The sequence below is a fragment of the Schistocerca cancellata genome, chromosome 6, assembly GCF_023864275.1.
Source record: "Schistocerca cancellata isolate TAMUIC-IGC-003103 chromosome 6, iqSchCanc2.1, whole genome shotgun sequence".
NCBI classification, from domain to species: domain Eukaryota; kingdom Metazoa; phylum Arthropoda; class Insecta; order Orthoptera; family Acrididae; genus Schistocerca; species Schistocerca cancellata.
Window position 1 is genome coordinate 75,895,799 of NC_064631.1, and position 21,285 is coordinate 75,917,083.

The following is a 21,285-nucleotide window of genomic DNA, read 5'->3' on the forward strand; positions in this document are numbered from 1 at the left end:
GATATGTTCGAGGAATAGGAGCAAATGGGGGAAAGGAATGAGATCATAGAGGATCTGCGTGGGGGCCGCTCCAGTGCTCGCTTCCTCTCTTTATACTCGTGTACCGCGCGACTGCGCATGCGGCCACAGATGCAAATGCGCCAGAGACATTGGTCGGCGGCAGAGACGTGCATAATGCGCGAGTTGTATCTATGACTCCACAGTCCATCTGTGTTGGCATATCGATGTATCGTTGTGAGCTGCACTGTGACGACGTCTTTGTGAGTTTATTACAGCAAGTGCCGGATTCCATGATTTATCAAGATCGAAACCACTATCTCTATTTATTAAATTCGTCGTCAAGCGAATTTCAATTGCCTCCTTCACTGTCGAGTCCCAAAACGATGATGTAGTTGCCAAAATTTCGACGTTGTCATACAACATACTGTGAGCATTATCAATACAGTGCTCTGCCACTGCCGCCTTGTTAGGTTGTAAAAGCCGCGTGTACCTCCGGTGTTCTGTACAACTTTCTTGGACAGTACGAGTTGTTTGTCCGATGTAAGAAAGGCCACATTCACATGGAATTTTGTAAACTCCAGATTTTAGGAGCAGCAAATCATCTTCGACGGAGCCCACGAATGCAGCTGTCTTGGGTGGAGAACGAAACATCACTTTTACTTTGTGCCTGCCGAGAATCCGTCCTATTTTTGATGAGAGGCTACCCACATATGGCAGGAAGGCCATCGATTTAAAGGTTTCTTTATCTTCTTCTGCTTTCTTTGTGTCCTCTTTCGGTTTCATTTTCAGTGCCCTCTGTATTTGTTGTGGAGAGTACCCATTGTCTTGAAACACTCTTTGAAAGTGGGAAAGTTCATCTTGCAGACTGCTTTGGTCAGAAATAATATGTGGTCTGTGGGTCAAAGTTCGGAGAACACTCATTGTCTGGGCAGGATGGTGGCAGCTATTTGCACGTAAATATAGATCGGTGTGCGTCGGCTTCCTATGCACTTCATGTCCCAAAGTGCCACCCTCTCTGCGCCGAACCAAAACACCCAAGAATGGAAGGCATCCCTCCTTTTCAATTTCCATTGTGAACTTTATTTGATCGTGGAGGGAGTTCAGATGTCTTAAGAAGTCTTGCAAGTTGTCTTCACCGTGGGGCCAAATAACGTTGTTTCGTATAAAGAGCTTTAAGACTTTTTACCTAAAAAATGTGGAGGCATTACTTTTCAGCACGTCCTCGTATACAGCTGTAGACATGGTGTTTAGGAACAGCTGTCACTTAGACTGCGCAGTTGGTATTCTAGCAGAAGTATGCACCTAAACATGGTGGTTGCTCCAGTACTAATACTGGCTTTGATGAAGTTAGTCAGTTACCTGCATGCTACGTAGAGCGGATTTGCAACAACACACTATGGAGGGGAATGTCTCTGTAGAGACATACTGCCTTGCAGATTAAGTGGTGGACTTTTTTATGTTTTAAGGACAATCACACAAGCGTTTCACAGTGACATAACCGGTTAACACTAGCCGCTGCTTGCAGCATGTGCCTTTAGTCAGAAGATGGCTGGTCAGAGCTCATTAGGACATTCTGGCGTTTTCTGGTAATTGTCTGGAAAAATATAAAAATTAAAAGAACGTACGAGTAGGGTTACAAATAATACACTCCTGGAAATGGAAAAAAGAACACATAGACACCGGTGTGTCAGATCCACCATACTTGCTCCGGACACTGCGAGAGGGCTGTACAAGCAATGATCACACGCACGGCACAGCGGACACACCAGGAACCGCGGTGTTGGCCGTCGAATGGCGCTAGCTGCGCAGCATTTGTTCACCACCGCCGTCAGTGTCAGCCAGTTTGCCGTGGCATACGGGGCTCCATCGCAGTCTTTAACACTGGTAGCATGCCGCGACAGCGTGGACGTGAACCGTATGTGCAGTTGACGGACTTTGAGCGAGGGCGTATAGTGGGCATGCAGGAGGCCGGGTGGACGTACCGCCGAATTGCTCAACACGTGGGGCGTGAGGTCTCCACAGTACATCGATGTTGTCGCCAGTGGTCGGCGGAAGGTGCACGTGCCCGTCGACCTGGGACCGGACCGCAGCGACGCACGGATGCACGCCAAGACCGTAGGATCCTACGCAGTGCCGTAGGGGACCGCACCGCCACTTCCCAGCAAATTAGGGACACTGTTGCTCCTGGGGTATCGGCGAGGACCATTCGCAACCGTCTCCATGAAGCTGGGCTACGGTCCCGCACACCGTTAGGCCGTCTTCCGCTCACGCCCCAACATCGTGCAGCCCGCCTCCAGTGGTGTCTCGACAGGCGTGAATGGAGGGACGAATGGAGACGTGTCGTCTTCAGCGATGAGAGTCGCTTCTGCCTTGGTGCCAATGATGGTCGTATGCGTGTTTGGCGCCGTGCAGGTGAGCGCCACAATCAGGACTGCATACGACCGAGGCACACAGGGCCAACACCCGGCATCATGGTGTGGGGAGCGATCTCCTACACTGGCCGTACACCACTGGTGATCGTCGAGGGGACACTGAATAGTGCACGGTACATCCAAACCGTCATCGAACCCATCGTTCTACCATTCCTAGACCGGCAAGGGAACTTGCTGTTCCAACAGGACAATGCACGTCCGCATGTATCCCGTGCCACCCAACGTGCTCTAGAAGGTGTAAGTCAACTACCCTGGCCAGCAAGATCTCCGGATCTGTCCCCCATTGAGCATGTTTGGGACTGGATGAAGCGTCGTCTCACGCGGTCTGCACGTCCAGCACGAACGCTGGTCCAACTGAGGCGCCAGGTGGAAATGGCATGGCAAGCCGTTCCACAGGACTACATGCAGCATCTCTACGATCGTCTCCATGGGAGAATAGCAGCCTGCATTGCTGCGAAAGGTGGATATACACTGTACTAGTGCCGACATTGTGCATGCTCTGTTGCCTGTGTCTATGTGCCTGTGGTTCTGTCAGTGTGATCATGTGATGTATCTGACCCCAGGAATGTGTCAATAAAGTTTCCCCTTCCTGGGACAATGAATTCACTGTGTTCTTATTTCAATTTCCAGGAGTGTATTATACATTTTGTCAATGAAGGTTACGAGTTTTGAAGGTGGACTGCTCGTGTGGACCGTCCAGAAAGTGACTCGAAGATGGAGAAATCTCCCAGACAAAGTAGGTACTGAGCTGGATGCTGGTGTGACTGACCTGCACTATCCAGTAGGTGTCCCAGTAGTAGTACTCCTGGAAGCGGCCCCCCGGCACGACGAAGCCGTTGGGCACGTAGATCAGCGAGTAGCGGTCCGGGTCGCGGCGCACGTCGTCGGGGACGCGGCGCGCCAGCTGCGGCCACTGCGCGTTCAGGTAGGCCGCCCAGTCGCGCAGCCTCGTGTCCTTGATGCGGCTCAGCAGCTGCGGGCACAGGCGAGCGCCGTCATGATGATGATGATGTTTGGTTTGTGGGGCGCTCAACTGCGTGGTTATCAGCGCCCGTACAATTTCCCAACCTTTGCTCAGTCCAATTTCGCCACTTTCCTGGATGATGATGAAATGATGAGGACAACACAAACACCCAGTCATCTCGACGCAGGTGAAAATCCCTGACCCCGCCGGGAATCGAACCCGGGACCCCGTGCTCGGGAAGCGAGAACGCTACCGCGAGACCACGAGCGGCGGACGAGCGCCGTCAGGGCAGGCGGGGGCCGAGGTGGCTCGCGTACGTCTACCTCTCATTAGCATTATTCCAACACTAACTCCATGTCATCGCATAGCTAGCAGGACTGCACAACGTTTCATATATTAGAAAATTTTCTAAATGTCAGTAGCACAAAAGTTGCCATAAACAGAGACTGGTAGTGTGGACGAAGAATGGAGCCTGTTTAGAACATCATTAGTCAATAATACGATACAAATATGTGCTAGAGTGAAGGAGAAACATCAGCTGGTGGAACAGTAGAGTAAAAGATACAATTAAAGAACGCAGTATATTAAAGAAAAACATAGAGATTGAGAAAAGAGATCGGAACCATGGGCTGGCCGGCAGAAAGTGCAAAATGGGAAAGCAGGAATATCTACTGGAGAAATGGAAAGCTTTAGGAGCGCGCATGACTATGGGAAAAATGGATAGCACCTACACAGAAAGTACAGACGCCTTTGGACAAGAGAGCAGCATATCTATAAGTAACAAGAACTCAGATGGCAAGACAGTAAGAAGTAAAAAATGGACGCCAGAATGGTAGAAGGAATGTGTAGAAAGACTGTAGAGAGGAAGCTAACTTGAAGAGAATGTTACAGAAAGTTAAGAAGGAATAGGTGAATATGAGGTGGGAATATAATAATGGTGGAAGAATTTCGCTCTAGAGGTCCAAGTCGAGATATGGCACCTGGAAGCGACTGACAATGACTTATTATTTAAAAACTGAAGTACACAGTATTACTGTTCCATAATAGTTTTTATTGTTTGCTTGTTTGTGAAGTGAAAGTTTATCAGACAATTTAAGAATGAACAGACAGTCCGCACAACACCAGAGAAATCTTCTAACTGTCAGTTTGTGTATCGTTGGATATCTGTATAATTTGGGTAATTTGATGGTTTTATGTCAGTCAGAGTTTGTTAAGGATGTTGAAAACATGGGGTACATCATTTTAGGTTTTGTACCCGTGTGAAATAGAAGCACTGGAATGTGCGTTTTTCGTATAGATAAGTAGCTATAAAATGGTGACCTACGTTTGGAAGTAACATACCTTCGTGCAATATGAAACTCTCGCTGGTTTTGTATGGACTGTTTGTTCAGTCGTAAATTGTCTGATGACGGTCTAGAAAGCGGAAAGCCAGTTAACAACGGAATAGAAAATAAATATTACTGTGCAAATTAATACTGTGTGTTTCAGTTTTTAATATGTCTAGGACCTATGTTCCTCCAAGTACAGACGGTATAGTCCATAAATCCCTTACAATCATTGAGATACACCAAGGAGCCAGCCACGACAAAACCATTGCACCTGGCGTACAAGATACAGGAGTCAGGCGATATACCCTCAGATTTGAAGAAGAACATGACTCCAATTCGAAGGACCACAGGTGGTGACAGGTGAAAGGATACTATGATATGGTAGGGGGCCAAATTTGATCATCTTAGAAGATCAGGAGATGTATAAGTCCTCGGAGGTTATGGAAAAGATTGCAAATTGGCATACAAATTCTTGAATTTATTCTGCACTTGCAGAAAACTTACAGTTAAATTATTATAACATACTAAGCCAGTATTTAACATGAGCGTTAGCGCTGCAAAAACAGAAGTCCAAAAAGAAGTGTTCACAGATTCGTCCGTCATACAGCTTCTCAGAAATATAATTAATTTAAATGTATTTTTCCATTATAACAATGCCAAACAATACCACTTTGAGGGCACGAATGAACAATGTTTTGAAGCTATGTCGCATATGAATAAGTATGTCTGGGTAGATGAAGAGCATGTTTTGGGATAACAAACCAGGAATTATGTGCAACGAATCCATTTCTCTCCACTTTGATTTTTCTACACGGAAAAGTAAAATATATGAAAATAGAAACAAAAAGGAATTTTTAGTAACAATTCGAAGTTTCATCCCTGGGACGAAAACAGGAATTGCAAATGGGGTCGGTATTAGAAACATCCTAGAGATTTATTATAATCGCCGCTAGGCGAACGAAGGCGAAACCATTGACAATAGCGATGTGACACCAGAAACATACGACTGAAAAAAGCCCAGTATTTGAATACAAACTAGTTCTCACACTAGGAATGGCAGGCTGTTAATTTGACTTGCACAGTATAAAAAGATGAATTCCCGCGTATACGGAAGGTAAGCTGCATGCGGAAACTCTTTCAAGAAAACAGTAACTGAGATCACTCATGCGCACGCATTTATACACTGAAGAGACAAAGAAACTGGTACACCTGTCTAACATCGTGTAGGGCTGCCTAATATCGTGTACAGCCCCTACGAGCATGCGAAAGTGCCGCAATGCGACGTGGCATGGACTCGTTTAATGTCTGAAGCAGTGCTGGAAGTAATTGAGACCATGAATGCTGCAGGGATGTCCATAAATCCGTGAAGTACGAGTGGTGGAGATCTCTTCTGAGAGCACGTTGCAAGGCATCCCAGATATGCTCAATAATGATCATGTCTGGGAAGTTTGGTGGCCAGCGGAAGTGTTTAAACTCAGGAGAGTGTTTCTGGAACCATTCTGTGGCAATTCAGGACGTGTGGGGTGTCGCATTGTCCTGCTGCAATTTCCCAAGTTCGTTGGATTGTGCAGTGGACATGAATGGATGCAGGTGATCAGACAGGATGCTTGTATACATATCAGAGTAGTATCTAGACCAATCAGGGGTCTAATAGCACTGCAACCTCACGCGCTCCGGTCCATTACAGACCCTCCAGCAGCCTGAACAGTCTCCTGCTGACATGCAGGGCCCATGGATTCATCTATCTATATCTATCTATATCCGAATCCCGCTCCAGCTACTGCCGGGTCTGGGTGCTGACGAGTCCTCTCCATTTGGCTCGGTCCTCCCACCACTTTTCTTCCTCCACTTGTTGCCAGGTCACACCTCTCCTTTCAACAGATATTCTCACTCCCATTTTCCACCGTGTTCTTGGGCGCCCTCTAGGTCGTTTCCCATCCATCTTTAGTTCTTCCATAATTTTGGGGAGTCTCTGCCCATGCATCCTCTTAACATGCCCATACCATCTTAATCTCTTTCTGTCAATTTCTTCTCTCATACTTTCTTGTTTGAGGTCCTTTCTAATCTCTACATTCCTTACTCTGTCCATTCTTGTTTTTCCCTTTACTGCTCTGAGAAATTTCATTTCCCCTGCTTGCAGTCTGCTCCAGTCCCTTTCTTTCATTGTCCATGTTTCTCCACCATAGGTGACAATAGGGAAATAATAATTCTTATACATCAGGAGTTTTGCTCTTTCTGGAACTTCATTATTCCAAATCAGATGTTTTATTGTTTGGTAGAAATTGCCTCCCTTCTGTAACCTCCTATTAATTTCGTTAGTTATTCTTCCATCCCTAGATATTTCACTCCCTAAATAAGTGAAACTTTCTACCACTTTGAGGGGTTCTCCATTCAAGGTAATATTTCCATTGATTCCTTTCTCTCTTCCAAATACCATTACTTCACTCTTATCTTTATTTATTCTTAATCCGTACCTTTTCATTATTTCCTTCCACGCATCAAGCTGTAACTGTACATCTACCTCTTTATCACCCCATATTACCATATCATCTGCAAAAATCATCTTTTTGTCTTTTTCTTTTACTATATCTTTAACTACCCTATTCATTCCCTCCATCACAACATTGAAAAGCGCAGGAGATAGAATACTTCCTTGCTTAAGTCCTTGTCTTATTTCGAAGTATTCAGAGTTCCCCAATGGTGTTCTAATTCTACAATTGTGGCCTCTGTACATTGTCTTTATAACATTAATGTATCCATCTTCTATATCTATCTTCTTCAGTTCTTCCCAGAGTCTTTCCCTGTCAACTGAGTCATATGCCTTTTCTATGTCAATAAAAACCATTATCACCCTTTTGTTATACTCCCAACTTTTTTCCATCAGTTGACGGATAGAAAATATCAGGTCGATTGTGCCCCTTCCTTTCCTAAACCCATGCTGTTCTTCACTCAGCTCCTTTTCTATCTTTTCACTTATTCGATTTAGTAAAATTCTTTCAAAAATCTTGGCTGTATGACTCATGAGGGTTATTCCTCTGTAGTTTTTACAAAGTCTTTTATTGCCTTTCTTGAAGATGGGAACAATGTCTCCTGTTCTCCAGTCGCCAGGTATTTTACTATTTCTCCACACGCTTGATAGTACTCTATACAGCCACTGCATTCCCACTTGATCTGCTGCTCTTATCATGTCCACTGATACTTCATCAGGTCCTGGGGCTTTCCCCCCATTCATCTTCTTCACAGCTTTTTCCATTTCTTCCTGTGTAATTTGTCCTAATTCTGCTTCCCAACTTCTCTCAATTTCTCCATTATTTGTTGTTTCCTCATGTACCTGGTCCTCAGCGTTTAACAGCTTCTTAAAATGTTCTTTCCAGAGATCTTTTATATTCCCTGGATCTTCAATAATGGTACCGTCCTCTATTTCCATCTTTACTGGTACTTCAGAAGCCTTCCTTTTATTTTTCATCATTTTATAGAACATTTTCTTATTGCTCTTCACATCTTCTTCAAGTTTTTTTGTAAACTCTTCCCATGCCTTTTTCTTTGCTGTTTCCACTATTTCTTTGCACTTCTTCTTTTCCTCTATATATCTTTTATGGTCTTCGTCATTTTTAGTTTTCCACCATTTTCTCCATGCTCCATTTTTTCTTCTAACTGCTTGGATTGTGGTATCATCCCACCAACTTGTCTGTCTTATTTTTTCCTTTCCAGATGTTCTGCCACATACTTTTTGTGCTGCTTCGACTAAAGTGTCTTTGAATAAACTCCATTCTTTTTCTACATCGCAGAAAACTTCTTTTGGAAATTTTTGTGTTATTAATTCTCTGTACTTCTCAGCACATTCACTCTCCTTCAATTTCCAATCCCGTATCCTCGTCACTTTCTTCTGTTTTCTATTTTTCACACACTGATTCATTTTCCATTGTCCCACCAGTAATCTATAGTCTCCATCAGCACTCACACTTGGAATTACCTTCACATTTGTTACTTTCTCTCCCCATTCCCTATCTACTAGAATATAATCAATTACACTCTTCGTTCTTCCATCCCAACTGTATCAGGTGATAACATGACTTTCTCTCTTCATAAACCAGCTTTTTGCTATTTTCATTCCATTTCTCTGGCACAAATCCAGGAGTCTTTCCCCTTCTTCATTTCTACCTCCATATCCAAAACATCCCAATACTTGCTCAAATCCCTTTCTGTCTTTGCCTACCTGTGCATTAAAATCTCCCATCACTATATTAGCACTCTCTATATGGTTTTCTAACACATTTTCAAAGTCCATCTTCTCTTCTTCGCTACATCCCACTTGAGGTGCATAAATCTGGATTACTTTTAGTGTTTCTTTTTGGAATCTCAGGTTTAAGATTATGATCCTGTCTGATATATATCTCACATTTTCAATACAGCTTTGTAGATTCTTATTCACCATCACTGCCACACCATTTCTTCCAGACCTGTTATTCCCACTCCAGTACAGTTTTCCTCCTCCTCTCAAATTCTTCTCACCTTTTCCCTTCCACTTTGTTTCGCTTAATCCCAATATATCTAACTTCCTCTCTGTCAGTACATCTGTCATTTCTTCCATTTTTCCATTGAGGGTTAATATATTAATGGTGCCAATATTTAGGTTATTTTTTAGTCCAGTTGGTTTCTTCTTCTTGTACTGATGAGTAACATCAGGTCTCCCGTCATTTGCACCAGTACTTGAAGAAGCAGTGGGGTCAAATCCTGAGTGGTTCGTTCCGAGGCTCGTCTGTGTTTTGAAAGCAATATATGAACACTTTCCTACTGGCTTGCTAGGCCTAACGCAAGGAAGGATTTTCTGTTGGGGTTGTCGCCCTTAGTCTTTGGAGTTTCTCCTCCACCACAAGGCAGTGGTTCCCTTCTCATTTAATCCCCAGAAAGGAGGGTTGCTTCATCTGCCAGCTACGCCGTTCCGAAGTCTTCCTTCTCCGCCGTCGCTGCCATTAAGGTCTTCACCCGTAACCCTGGGCATGGGTTCCGTGTTATACCCCACGGGATTGGGTCCCTGCCTGAACTCAGTCATCCTAGCACTCCGGCCTACTGAAGTGTAGGATGCCCACCCCCGCGACGTGGACGCGCCAGACAGGAATTACCCCAGTGGAGGAATAGAGAAGGGCACCCTACCTCCCTGGAGCCAGGTTAATGATTGTGTATGGTGCCACAATCAAAGGGTTCATGATGTCTCCATACCCGTAGACGTCCATGCGCTCGATACAATTTGAAACGAGACTCGTCCGATCAGGCAACATGTCATCAAAAGTCCAATCTCGGTGATGACGGGCCCAGGCGAGGCGTAAAGCTTTGTGTCGTGCAGTCATCAAGGGTACACGAGTGGCCTTCAGCTCCGAAAGCCCATATCGATGATGTTTTGTTCAATGGTTCGCAAGTGGGCCCAGGCGAGGCGTAAAGCTTTGTGTCGTGCAGTCATCAAGGGTACACGAGTGGCCTTCAGCTCCGAAAGCCCATATCGATGATGTTTTGTTCAATGGTTCGCAAGTTGACACTTGCTGACGGCCCTGGATTGAAATCTGCTGCAATTTGCAGAATGGTTGTGTGGTGTCACCGCCAGACACCACACTTGCTAGGTGGTAGCTTTAAATCGGCCGCGGTCCATTAGTAGATGTCGGACCCGCGTGTCGCCACTGTCAGTAATTGCAGACCGAGCGCCACCACACGGTAGGTCTAGAGAGACGTACTAGCACTCAGCCCCAGTTGTACGACGATTTTGCTAGCGACTACACTGACGAAGCCTTTCTCTCATTTGCCGAGAGACAGTTAGAATAGCCTTCAGCTAAGTCCATGGCTACGACCTAGCAAGGCGCCATTAGCCTAACAGTGCTTGTATTTAAAGAGTCTCATTTGTATCGTCAAGAGCGATGTACCACAATGATGGAATAAAGTTAAGTATTACTGCAGCTACGTACTTTTCTTTATAGCATTCATTAAGTATCCTGTTTCAGACCTCACGCCAGCCGGCGTGTGTGTACGCGTGCCTTTCGGTTACCCGTCACTGTGGACTGGCTGTCTTGTCAGTCCACAACAGGTTGCACTTCCGTCACGTTGAAAGATTTTCTTCAGTCGTCGTCGGTCCCGTTGTTGCAGGAACTTTCTCAGGACGCAGCGATGTCGGAGATGTGATGTTTTATCGGATTCCTGATATTCATGGTACACTCGTGAAATGGTCGTACGGGAAAATTCCCACTTGATCACTATCTCGGAGATGCTGTGTCCCTTCGCTCGTACGCGATGATAACGCCACGTTCAAACTGACCTAAATCTTGATAACCTGCCTGTGTAGCAGCAGTAAACTGATCTAACAACTGCGCCAGACACCTGTTGTCTTATGTAGGGATTGCCGACCGCAGTGCCGTATTCTGCGTATTTACATATCTCTGTATTTGAATATGCATGCCTATACCAGTTTCTTAGGCGCTTCAGCGTATATACAGGGTGTTTCAAAAATGACCGGTATATTTGAAACGGCAATAAAAACTAAACGAACAGCGATAGAAATACACCGTTTGTTGCAATATGCTTGGGACAACAGTACATTTTCAGGCGGACAAACTTTCGAAATTACAGTAGTTACAATTTTCAACAACAGATGGCGCTGCAAGTGATGTGAAAGATATAGAAGACAACGCAGTCTGTGGGTGCGCCATTCTGTACGTCGTCTTTCTGCTGTAAGCGTGTGCTGTTCACAACGTGCAAGTGTGCTGTAGACAACATGGTTTATTCCTTAGAACAGAGGATTTTTCTGGTGTTGGAATTCCACCGCCTAGAACACAGTGTTGTTGCAACAAGACGAAGTTTTCAACGGAGGTTTAATGTAACCAAAGAACCGGAAAGCGATACAATAAAGGATCTGTTTGAAAAATTTCAACAGACTGGGAACGTGATGGATGAACGTGCTGGAAAGGTAGGGCGACCGCGTATGGCAACCACAGAGGGCAACGCGCAGCTAGTGCAGCAGGTGATCCAACAGTGGCCTCAGGTTTCCGTTCGCCGTGTTGCAGCTGTGGCCCAAATGACGCCAACGTCCACATATCGTTTCATGCACCAGAGTTTACACCTCTATCCATACAAAATTCAAACGCGGCAACCCCTCAGCGCCGCTACCATTGCTGCACGAGAGACATTCGCTAACGATATAGTGCACAGGATTGATGATGGCGATGTGCATGTGGGCAGCATTTGGTTTACTGACGAAGCTTCTTTTTACCTGGACGGTTTCGTCAATAAACAGAACTGGCGCATATGGGGAACCGAAAAGTCCCATGTTGCAGTCCCATCGTCCCTGCATCCTCTAAAAGTACTGGTCTGGGCCGCCATTTCTTCCAAAGGAATCATTGGCCCATTTTTCAGATCCGAAACGATTATTGCATCACGCTATCTGGACATTCTTCGTGAATTTGTGGCGGTACAAACTGCCTTAGACGACACTGCGAACACCTCGTGGTTTATGCAAGATGGTGCCCGGCCACATCGCACGGCCGACGTCTTTAATTTCCTGAATGAATATTTCGATGATCGTGTGATTGCTTTGGGCTATCCGAAACATACAGGAGGCGGCGTGGATTGGCCTCCCTATTCGCCAGACGTGATCCCCTGTGACTTCTTTCTGTGGGGACACTTGAAAGACCAGGTGTACCGCCAGAATCCAGAAACAATTGAACAGCTGAAGCAGTACATCTCATCTGCATGTGAAGCCATTCCGCCAGACACGTTGTCAAAGGTTTCGGGTAATTTCATTCAGAGACTACGCCATATTATTGCTACGCATGGTGGATATGTGGAAAATATCGTACTATAGAGTTTCCCAGACCGCAGCGCCATCTGTTGTTGACAATTGTAACTACTGTAATTTCGAAAGTTTGTCCGCCTGAAAATGTACTGTTGTCCCAAGCATATTGCAACAAATGGTGTATTTCTATCGCTGCTCGTGTAGTTTTTATTGCCGTTTCAAATATACCGGTCATTTTTGAAACACCCTGTATCTTACCGACTGTGAAAACCAGAGATTTGCATGGCGAGGAAACGGGGAGCCTGAGTCCGCCCGCCGCCGCCAGTGGACTCACCGCGGGCTCGGCGTGCCAGTCGGGCAGCGTCCAGTTGAGCAGCTGGCCGCCCTCCTCGAAGTTGTCGGCGACGAATCGCGCGAGCGCCGCGCGACTCGGCTGTCCGTCCTGCGCCGCCATGAACGCCTCGAAGTTGGCCAGCGTCTGCGCGGTCGCCTGCCGCTGCTTCATGTCGACGAACGTCTTGGAGTCGTCGAAGAGCTGCGCCATCTGCACGGTGTGCAGCAGCTCCCCCTGGCAGTACACCTGGCTGCAAACACAGCGCACCAGTACAGCTACGCGTGGCCGGTATTCCACACGAGGCGTGTCTGTTCTCGTACTACAGGCCAGCTTACAAGCGCAGACATGGGGTGATTATAATTAGGGCTGTAGTTATTGTACGACAGTGAAACTTTCTAGATTTTCTAGTACATTAATGCGGAACCGGTTTACCCTCGAAAAAAATTACTTCAAATTTTGGCCACCATGTGCAAATCTGGCACTGTGAGCGATTGAAAAGTGAAGAGAAATCTTTCTGTATTTAGTGGATTAGGGGCAGAAGGGATCAAATAAGTGAGAAACGCATAATGTCGATTTTATTATTAACTACTGCTTACACAGTTTGTTCGGTACAAACACTGGAGATGTCAACGAGTCGTTGTACGGCGCCAATTTGCAGCAGGTGGCCAAGGCTGGAACAATTTTTTTTTCCAGTGTAAAATTGTTCCACATTAATGCATTAGCATATCTGCCGAGCTTTGCTGCCGTACGATAATTAAAGACCTCAACAGACCTCTGTGAGTAGCTGAAGTTTAATCGCAATCGGAAACATTTATACACTGTTTAGTAAAATTATGGGAACACGAATTTACGTGTCTGCCATAACCCATTGAGGATTGGGTATGTTACCAAATTATAGTCATCTTTTACAAATTAAGTACACAACAAAATATCGTTGCATCCTCGTTCATTTACATAACAAGAACTGGTCTCACCGGAGTCGAAAACAAAGTGGAAACAATAGTTCATCCCATCATCCCGGTTGATGTACATTGGACTTGAGAGTTCAATAACGTTTATGCCCTCTGTGATCCTTAATCTGCCTGACACATACGTGCAATACTCAGTACTAGTCTACAGCGTTACCTGTTCCCATTCTTCAATGCCAGTACTTCAGAATGCTCGTGAGTCTGCGACTGAACAGTACGAGCTCGAACACGACTGTCAGCCGTGTCCGTCACACACTCGAAGGGCTCGCTGCTAGCCATTCCACTACCTCAACGTCCAGGCTTCGTACGACCTCTCTGGCGACGCCCACCACATTGGCCCTGGAATTATTGTGCTCGCGAAGGAGTTGAGGGCCACCACATTATGCGCCATTCACTAAGCGGTCCGAAAGGATCCGTGTGATATACTGCTTTCTCGTAAGGCGACTGTGGATAACAACAAGATCCGTACTGCTATCAATAGTGATTCCTCCCCACAATAGCACGGAACCTTGCCTTAATTTGTCGATTTCCTTTACAACATTCGACAGGTACTTCTCACCACAGCATCTTCACACGTGAACACGGACATCATCCCATGTCAGAGGATATCTGTACTCGTCTGTGAATAACATGTTTCACCACTGATGAGGCTGCCAACTGCCACGGGAACGGGAGAACTGAATACGAGCTCCGAGATGTTGTCATGTCGAGCGGGGTTGTCTAGGTTGTAAGATCCTTTCACACAGTCATTTGCTTAAGTTTGACTGAACGCACTGCTTCCGTTGGCACTTCTGAGTTCGTCTTGCAATCCTCTCGTAGTACTGTGGAACGCCACGATGTAGAGGTGACCAGATATCGGTCTCCGCATTGGATTGTAATGAATTGGTGACCTTATCCGACTCACCATGTGTAGTGACCTGCCAACCTGTAGCGCGAAAGCCACTGGCATCTGCAGCACCACAACCGAAAGCGCATAGTTTTTGGATCAAACAAATCGTCCTTGAACTCGCACTGCATTAAGATGTCACATTGCATGTGCTCGGTTGAGCAAAATGTCCACAAATGACAACTGCCATCTATGTAGCTTACTGGAACACTGTGACGCTGTTACTCACTACCTGATGATGCGTCTCCTGTTAGTGTAGTGCATAACAGAGACGGCAGAAGGCAAATGATTTTAGCTGTTGCATAAATCGAAAGCGAAAATCTCAAGCTACGCAAGGAGACCACAGGAACTGCCCGCATCAAAAAATATATATAGCATACTGGACGTTGATACATGCGTTCACGTAATTCTTTTGAGGAGTGTGTTACTACGGGTATCAGTTTCCAAATTTTACTATTAATTTTCGTACAATAAAGTAAGATGAAAAATAAATGGCGAGCATTTCCAGAAGTTGGAGGCTGCGCTTAACGTGGGGGACTCTGTGGCTGCTCTCGTCAGGTCCTGCCCTGGTGGGTGGCTTGTGGCTCGGCAGCTGGAGATGCCCTTCTGCAGTCTGGCTCACCTGCTGTCAGCAACAACACATCGATGCTCTCGAAGAACAGATGCGCTATTGCTGTTGTTTTGATAAAACAGCTTTACGAGTAAAGCCCTGCTCACCTCTCTCAGACCCATGTCGACTGACTGTAACTGTGATGCGCACTCGTGCTTGCGCTTCAGTCCTAAGTCGCCGTTCGAGTACCGGCGCCAAACGGCACGTCATGACACTACCAACAATACAAATCCTGCAGCGCACAGCCTGAACGTCATTCCTATAGTGTTGGGTACCCATTCGGTAAATAGTTTTCTGTCTACATTGGTCCAAATAGCCAAAGTTTAGTTACAGCCACAGTGTATTACACATTTCTGTTTTACGAAACATGAACTATCGATCTGGAATACTCCATACCAGAGACAAATATTATACACAGGTTGACAAGACTCAGTAGACTGCGTGATCCAAAAGGCACGAACTGCTCCTGATGATGCCATTAAGGCGACGATAGCTTCTAGGAAGAAGCAGTAAGTTCAGGAAACAAGGTTGTGCGCTGGCGGCAGTTAGAAGCGCGGTGTTAATCATCCCATTAATAATGCGCACAGGTCGATTTGGAACACAGTAGATCTGCTAGCAGTGCTGACGGCAGTGAAGCGATGTCTGTGTGCCCATTAGCTGTATGGAATTAGTCCATCGGACCGACGTGGATGTCTGACAGTGTGGCAGAATGCAGCTATCATCTTTCGTCGCACGTGTGATCACACCGCGAACCAAACTGTTACATTCGTTGACCTATTAATGTCAGCTGTCCAAAAGTATCTACAACAAGTAATGTCACACTCACATTCACGTAACACGGTGTAAGAACAGTGTACGTAGAAACGCCTCTGTCGCACCTTCTTAACGACTACTGCTGTCAGTGAATGCAGACCCATCTCAACCAGTTTCAGAGAACACATTGCGAAGGGAACTGCTTATAAGAGACATTTGGAATCGTCCGTCTCTCAGTAGGCCATTGATCAGAGCAGCACATGAAACTGCACGTTTTCAATGTGCCAGACAACAAACAAATTGGACAGTAGCTGACTGTGGTCTGGTCCAAAAAGCCGTCATTTCGCTCTCTTCAAATGGTGCAAGACGTATGGCTTATCGACAGCTCGACGAGTCGCTTAACCCACAGTGTGGTTCCCTGGTGTTCTGGGGCCGCACCCAGATTACCGCGAACGTAAACAACGACGTTTATTCCAACATTCTCGGCAACCATATGTTGCCCTTTCCTCTGTGTCTTCACGATGAGTATACTGCAGATGCTCCCATCTTCCACGGTGACAAAAGCCGCCAGCGCAGCCGTACAAGCGTAGGCTACCCCCCTGGCATGAGGTCATTCAGCCGCTCTATCTAACCTCGAATGATTCACTAAATCGGCCGATGTTAATCCTGCAGTGAATGTCTGATGGCACTATTTGGAAAAGCAAGGGACACGCAGCAGAGAGCATCCTGCATATGGTAGCTATATGGATTTAATCATCATCAGACAGTAAGTGGCTTAAGCTGGATATTGAATACCAAACAGAAAGTATCTACGGTACATATGTTACGAGGTACAGTATTAATCATCTGTGCGAAAAACGACGCGCACAAAATTTGCGGAATGATATCACAAACAACAATGTAAACACAGAACGAGAAAACGTCAAGGCATGCATTTTTTCCCTGTTGGGGAAAAGAAGAAACTCAGGAAAATACTGGTCTCAGAATATAGAATTTAAAGTAGAGAATGCACTTAATGAAAAACAAAATGCTTCCCTTATAAATCAACGTGATAATACAAAAGAGACTCGATAGATATTTGAAGATTGTACATCACAATTTCATAATATTTCAGAAAGTAAAAATAATTGTTGTTATTCTTTGATACTATTTATTGAGATGTTTTATTATGTATGATAAAATGATACAGTGTGCATTATACACTGAAGAGCCTTTATTTATTAAAATAAAGGATACTGCTCTATGTCTACAGTTCAGAGGATGTACCACCACTTTATTACATACTATTATATACAGTCATATCGCCAACTATTTTACATTTCATATCAACACCTCTACCACGGATGAAGACACAGATATTATCATCATGAGACAGTTTACAAGACCTACGGGTTCTAACACACAATGGTGCCCCGCGAGCACGCACACGTGCCGCAACACGACGAGGCAACGACTCGACGAATGTCTGAAGTAGTGCTGGAGGGAATTAACACCATAAATCCTGCAGTGGCTGTCCATAAATCCGTACGAGTACGAGGTGATGGGGACCTCTTCTGCAAGGCATCCCATACATGCTCAATAATGTTCTGGTTTGGGGAGTTTGGTGGCCAGCGGAGGTGTTTAATCCCAGAAGCCGCTTTGAGCAATTCTGGATGTGTGGGGTCTCTCATTGTACAGCTGGAATTGCCCAAGTCTGTCGCAATGCACAATGGACATGAATGGATGCAATGATCTGATGCTTGTATACGTATCAGAGTAGCATCTAGACGTGTCAGGGTTCCCACATCACTCCAGCTGCACACGTCCCACACCATTACAGAGACTCTACCAGCTTGATCAGTCCCCTGCTGACGTGCAGGGGCCATGGATTCATGACGCTGTCTCCATACCCGTACACGTCCATTTGCTCGATACAATTTGAAACTAGACTCATCCGACCAGGCATAATTTAGTCATCAAGAGTCCAATGTCGGTATTGACTGGCCCAGGCGAGGCATGAAGCTTTGTGTCATGCAGTCACCAAGGATACACGAGTGGACATTCGGCTCCGAAAGCCCATATCAGTGATGTTTTGTTGAATGGTTCACACGCTGACTCTTGCTGGTGGCCCATCATGGAAACTTGCAACAATTTACGGAAGGGTTGCACTTCTGTCACGTTGAACGATTCTCTTCAGTCGTCGTTGGTCCCGTCCTTGCAGAATATTTTTCAGGCTGCAGCGATGTCGGAGATTTGATGTTTTACAGGATTCGTGATAATCACGGTACGATCGTGAAATGGTCGTACGGGAGAATACCCACTTCATCGCTACCTCGGAGATGTTGCGTCCCATCGCTCGTGCGTCGGCTACAACACCTCGTTCAAACTCCCTTAACTCTTGATAACCTGCCATTATAGCAGCAGTAACCGATCTAACAACTGCGCCAGACACTTGTGCTCTTATACAGTCGTTACCGACCGCAACGTCGTATTCTGCCTGCTCACATATCTCTTATTTGAATACGCATGCCTATTCCAGTTTTTTTGGTGCTTCAGTGCAAAATAGCATCAACATATGTTCAGTATATTTTACAATATTTGAAAACTTCTCTTAATATGTATTTAGCATATTTTACAATATTTACAAAATTATCACAATTTTTGTGGGGCTTCCCATGTAAGAACGTTGCATATTGTGTAAAAGTACGCAGTGAAATAACGTTGTGTGTGAAAAGATATTAAATTTCCTGTTAGAGTGTCAAAAATTGTGGAAGTATTGACGGAATATATTATCTGATATTCTGAAATAACACATATATTTTTTAATTAATGTCCAAGCTAAGAAAAACTAGTTCTGTATGGGATAAGAGAAACTAACAAAGAAAAAATTAAACAGAGGATAAATAAACTGTTCACTGAGAAGGTAAGTTCGCCTAAAATTTCCTGCATTGTACATCAAGTTGTTTACACGTATCCAACAAATCCACTACTTTCTCTGCTGATAGAGGAAGAAGCTGTTTATACAACATAGGAAACCTCGTAACAGATGTACAAATGTTAACTTGAAGTTGATTTTCTCTTTTGTTTTTAGCAGAGAATGACGTACCCAAGATTGAATGACATTATGACTAAGAAGCAGGTACACTGCAGTTAGATCATCTGCATTTATATTCGACCTTGTAACCAGTAATTGTCAGGTCTGAATCAGGCTGCATAATTCCTTCAAGAACAACGACAGCAACAAAGTCGTACTGGCTCATTATCTTTTAATGAAAGGTGTAGTTAAACAAGCTTCCCATATTACATTCTTCCGAAACAATAAAATAATGCTCTACTGCTTTAAAATATCCTGTAAAAAGAAGGTAGCTGTACAAAAGTATCTTTGTCCAGTTGTTGTTTTGCCCAAATCAAGGAGCAGACCAAGCGACTTGTGCTAGTGTACAGTTTTTACGTTATAAGGATGTACAGCGTTTCTTTACGTCTAGCTTTTATTTTGGTTTTTAAAGGTACGCCTCAGCAACTGTAAAATATAAACTTATCCACTGTTCCTCCTATTTTCTTGACACTCTGCTTCCAACGTGATGGATTTAGTTTCCTTTCTGCGCTTTTATTTAATGACACAAATATCCCCCAGAGAGAAACATCAGCCACGCCCGCCATTTTCACTGATATACAATTCTCTTCCAGGATGTCCAACTTCACAACTACATATTGCAGAACTTGAAAACAGAAGAAAAGACATCTGTTGCTATGGTAGCGTGTCTCACGTGATGTACCACTTCATTCAAGTGAAAACTCAACTTTACCAAAATTGTGATATACAACTTTCTTTGAGGGAGGTCTTCATATATAGAAAAACGCATCTTGGCAAAATCAGCAATAATGGAACAATGTTCGTCATGACGCTTGCGCACATTTTTCTATCAGCTGTAGAAAACGAGACGCACGGTTGACGAGAGGGTACCTATAAACTCATGAACAGCTGAAGAAGCCGGAGAAAAATGGCTCTGAGCACTGTGGGACTTAACTTCTGATGTCATCAGTCCCCTAGAACTTAGAACTACTTAAACCTAACTAACCTAAGGACATCACACACATCCATGCCCGAGGCAGGATTCGAACCTGCGACCGTAGCGGCTTCGCGGTTTCAGACTGTAGCGCTTAGAACCGCTCGGCCACTCCGGCCGGCCAGCCGGAGAAAGATGCTCGGGTAAAGAGACTTGTTGGACGAAACACTACCGGGAACTGTGGATTGAAGAAGACGACAAAGAGGCAGAAAAAGCTACTTCAGAGGGTGTTTTATTAAGACATGACGTCACAGTAGATGCGAACAGGAGGCAGTGTATCAGATAAACAACAGGAAACCTGAACGCCCTGAGGCAATACCCGTAGTACCCCTTGAATACGGAAAAGTAAAGTTACAACGAAGGCTCTCACAGATTTTAAATGAATGCTGGAAGCGCCTAGAACCGCTCGGCCACTCCGGCCGGCTCAGAGGAGTGCGACAGGAGGGGGTGGGGGCGGGGCGCAACCTTTCACTTACTGCGTTCAACATGTAGGGTGAATATCATAAAACCGGCAAGCTGCAATGACGAATTCCTGACTGGAAATGGAGGGAAAAACACCCTGTGAACGTGTGTCTGGAAATGCGTCGTTGCCACAGTAGATGGCGCTGACGAATCTGGCAGTTCCTCTGACCACGTGCCGGGTGTGCCTGGTGTGTTGCAGGCTGTGTGACTGAAGCAGCGTACTGTAAGCAGCGGCATGGCCCGGTATTCATATAGGGAACAAGCCGAGGTGGTGTCTGTGTATGCCAGGCAGGTGGGAACGGTCGAGAGGCAGCATGGCAATACCGTAACAAGTACCCTCACAGACACAAACCACATCACACAACATTTCGAGCCCTGTTGGGCGTTTGTACGATTATGGGTGCTTTCAGACAGACGAATGTGCAGGGAGGCGGGATGCTGTGTGTACTCCAGATTTGGAAGACCTGGTTCTGCTGGAAAGCACGATATGTCAGGTGGTCACAGGAACTCTCATTCTTCAGCGTCATCTACTGTGGCAACGACGCATTTGCAGACAAACGTTAATAGGGTCAGGAATCCGTACCTGCAGTTTTTCCGTTTTATTAATGTTCACCCTGCATACGTGGACGAGAATGCTAGACAGTGGAAACGCGAAGTTTAACGAGGTGTCATATTATTACCAGAAAACATACACGCGCGTGTGTGTGTGTTAAAAATTCAGTAAAAAA

General features: G+C 45.3%; 1 protein-coding gene across 1 annotated transcript in view; it reads right to left on the reverse strand.

The window, feature by feature from the left end:
* The window catches only part of LOC126088579 (trehalase-like), a 306,521-nt gene that overhangs the window by 206,246 nt on the left and 78,990 nt on the right, over positions 1 to 21,285 (reverse strand). Inside the window, exons 2-3 of the mRNA XM_049906775.1 lie at positions 12,833 to 13,082; positions 3,202 to 3,405 (exon numbers count right to left, since the gene is read on the reverse strand). Coding sequence (XP_049762732.1) covers positions 3,202 to 3,405; positions 12,833 to 13,042 — 414 coding nt within the window. The 5' untranslated portion in view covers positions 13,043 to 13,082. The remainder of the gene's footprint in view (positions 1 to 3,201; positions 3,406 to 12,832; positions 13,083 to 21,285) is intronic.